Genomic DNA, 2,197 nt, shown 5'->3' on the forward strand with positions numbered 1-2,197 from the left:
CGGTTCGTACCCCGGTTTAGCCACGTCCGCGTCCTCACTCCCCTCCGGCCCTGTCCCAAGTCCCCATCCCCTGACACGCCCTTGCCAGTCCATCTCAGCCGCCCACCCTCACCACTGCCTCCGCCAGCCGGGCAGCTAGCGCCGAGTCCCCGGGTCCACAGCTCCGAGCTCCCGGACCACCCTCCCGGCCCTTCTCACCCTTCTCACTTGCCGGCTCTTCCCGACTCATTTGTCAACACCCGGAACCCTGCCCTGCTCTCCCCTCCTACTCGCAGCACCCGCCACAGCTCCCCTCTTACTGTCTAGCTCCCTCCTCCTCCAGGTTTCTTCTCTGAACCCTCTGCTTAATCGACGGCCCTTCCCGCTCCGTTATTTTCCAGACCGCACCTCTTCCCCGCTGTCTTCAGCAGCGGTTGGTAACGACTCCACCCGCCCTGTCGCTGCAGGTCGAGTGGGAGCCGAGATGAGAGTTGGGGGGCAGCAGGGATTCAGGTCTGTCGCTTGCTGAGTGCACCTGCCGGCCCCTTGGGGATGCTACTTTTTCTTTTAAAGACTTATTTTATTTAACTAACTTTATTTATTATTTTTAATTTTACCAGAGAAGAACCGGAGTGACGGAGAGAGGGAAAGTGAGAAAGCAAGCCGCCAGGTTGGGTACTCAAACTGCAGTTGGCCATGTTGGAGTCCCCCGCCCTTAATTACCACCCACCTGCTGCCCCCTCCTCACCTTGGGAATGCTCTTAACTTGGCAGTAAGAAGAGGCTCCAAGCCCCACATCTATTAATTTAAAATTTTCCATGGGGGGAGCAGCAGTTGGCCTAATGGCTATGCCTATGCTGGACCCCCATGTAGTGGACCTCAGTTTGAGTCCTGGACCCAATGGCTTAACTCACACCGGCTGTGTGTGCGTGCGTGCCCAAGATCCCAAAAGGAGAATGGAGGAGAAGGGATTGCAGTGTGGCCATACCCCCTGCAGGGGTGATTTCTTGCTTTCTGTCTGTTTGTTTCTGTTTTTCTGGTGAGCTCATGTGCCTTATAGCAAAAACCTCACTAAATAAATAAATAAATAAAATTTCCCATGGGGCCAGCAAGTGACGTGGTGGTTGGAGCGCTGGACTCACACATGGTTGAAAGCGGTTTGAGTCCCGGACCTGGCTGCTGGCTTTCGCCTTTCCCTGTTCTTCTCTCTGTCTCTCTCTGCCAAGTGTGCATGCCCTATGGCAAATTAAAATGCATGAACAGGCACAACCAAGTTTACATTTGGATAAAAGAAATATTAGGACAGTGGGTGGCGTGGTGGTTAAGGCAGCTGGATCCCATATGGCTATGCTACTGCATGGTTGAAGTCCTGGACCCCTCCATCTTGAAAAATATATGTGTGGTGGGTGCCCAAAATTTCAAGAGGGATTGTAACCATAGCTGTGGTGGGGCGGTGCTTTCTCCCGTTCCCTCTTTCTGTTGCTCCCCTAGCACCTGTCTTGTTTTTGCCGTAGGGCTCATACATTTGCTGGAGAGACACACACACACACACACACACACACAGAAACGAGAGGGAAAGTGAGAAATTATCCCCCCACCCAGGGCATATAGCTACCCTGCAATCCCTTCTCCATTCTCCTGGGACTTCGGCATGCACCCACACACACCTACCATGATTTTCAGGCCTCCAGGTCTGGGACTTGAACCACTGTCTACCATGTGGGAGTCCAATGCCTTAACCACCATGTCACCTCCTAGCTCTTCCCTCTGTGTGCCTTATAGCAAATAAAAATTTTAAAATTCTCATCATCTTTAATGCGGGGCACAAAGACCCTTTTTATCAAGATGGCGCCAAAAGCAAAGAAGGAAGCTCCTGCCCCTCTCAAAGCTGAAGCCAAAGCAACTTTGAAGGCCAATGCAGTGTTGAAAGGCATCCACACCCCAAAAAAAAAAAAGAAAGAAAAAAAAAAAAAAGGAGAAGGAAAAGATCCACACATCACTCACCTACTGGAGCCCCAAGACACTGCAGCACCCGAGGCAGCCCAAATATCCTCAGAAAAGTGCCCCAGGAGAAACAAGCTTGATCACTAAGCCATCAACAAGTCCCCCTGACCACCGAGTCTATTGCGAAGAAGATAGAGGACAACAACACACTTGTGTTCTTTGTGGGTGTCAAGGCCAGCAAGCACCAGATCACACAGGCTGTGAAGAATCTCTG

General features: G+C 51.8%; 1 protein-coding gene across 1 annotated transcript in view; it reads right to left on the reverse strand.

Annotated features, from left to right (window-relative positions):
- The window catches only part of FBXO27 (F-box protein 27), a gene marked incomplete in the record, with an annotated part of 24,119 nt that extends 23,621 nt beyond the window's left edge, over nt 1–498 (reverse strand). The window contains 1 exon segment of the mRNA XM_014592942.2: nt 17–498. Within this exon segment, the coding sequence (XP_014448428.1) occupies nt 17–93 (77 nt within the window).
- Nucleotides 499–2,197: the final 1,699 nt, after the last annotated feature.

Source organism: Tupaia chinensis, unplaced genomic scaffold (assembly GCF_000334495.1).
Source record: "Tupaia chinensis unplaced genomic scaffold, TupChi_1.0 Scaffold138910_1, whole genome shotgun sequence".
NCBI classification, from domain to species: Eukaryota; Metazoa; Chordata; class Mammalia; order Scandentia; family Tupaiidae; genus Tupaia; species Tupaia belangeri.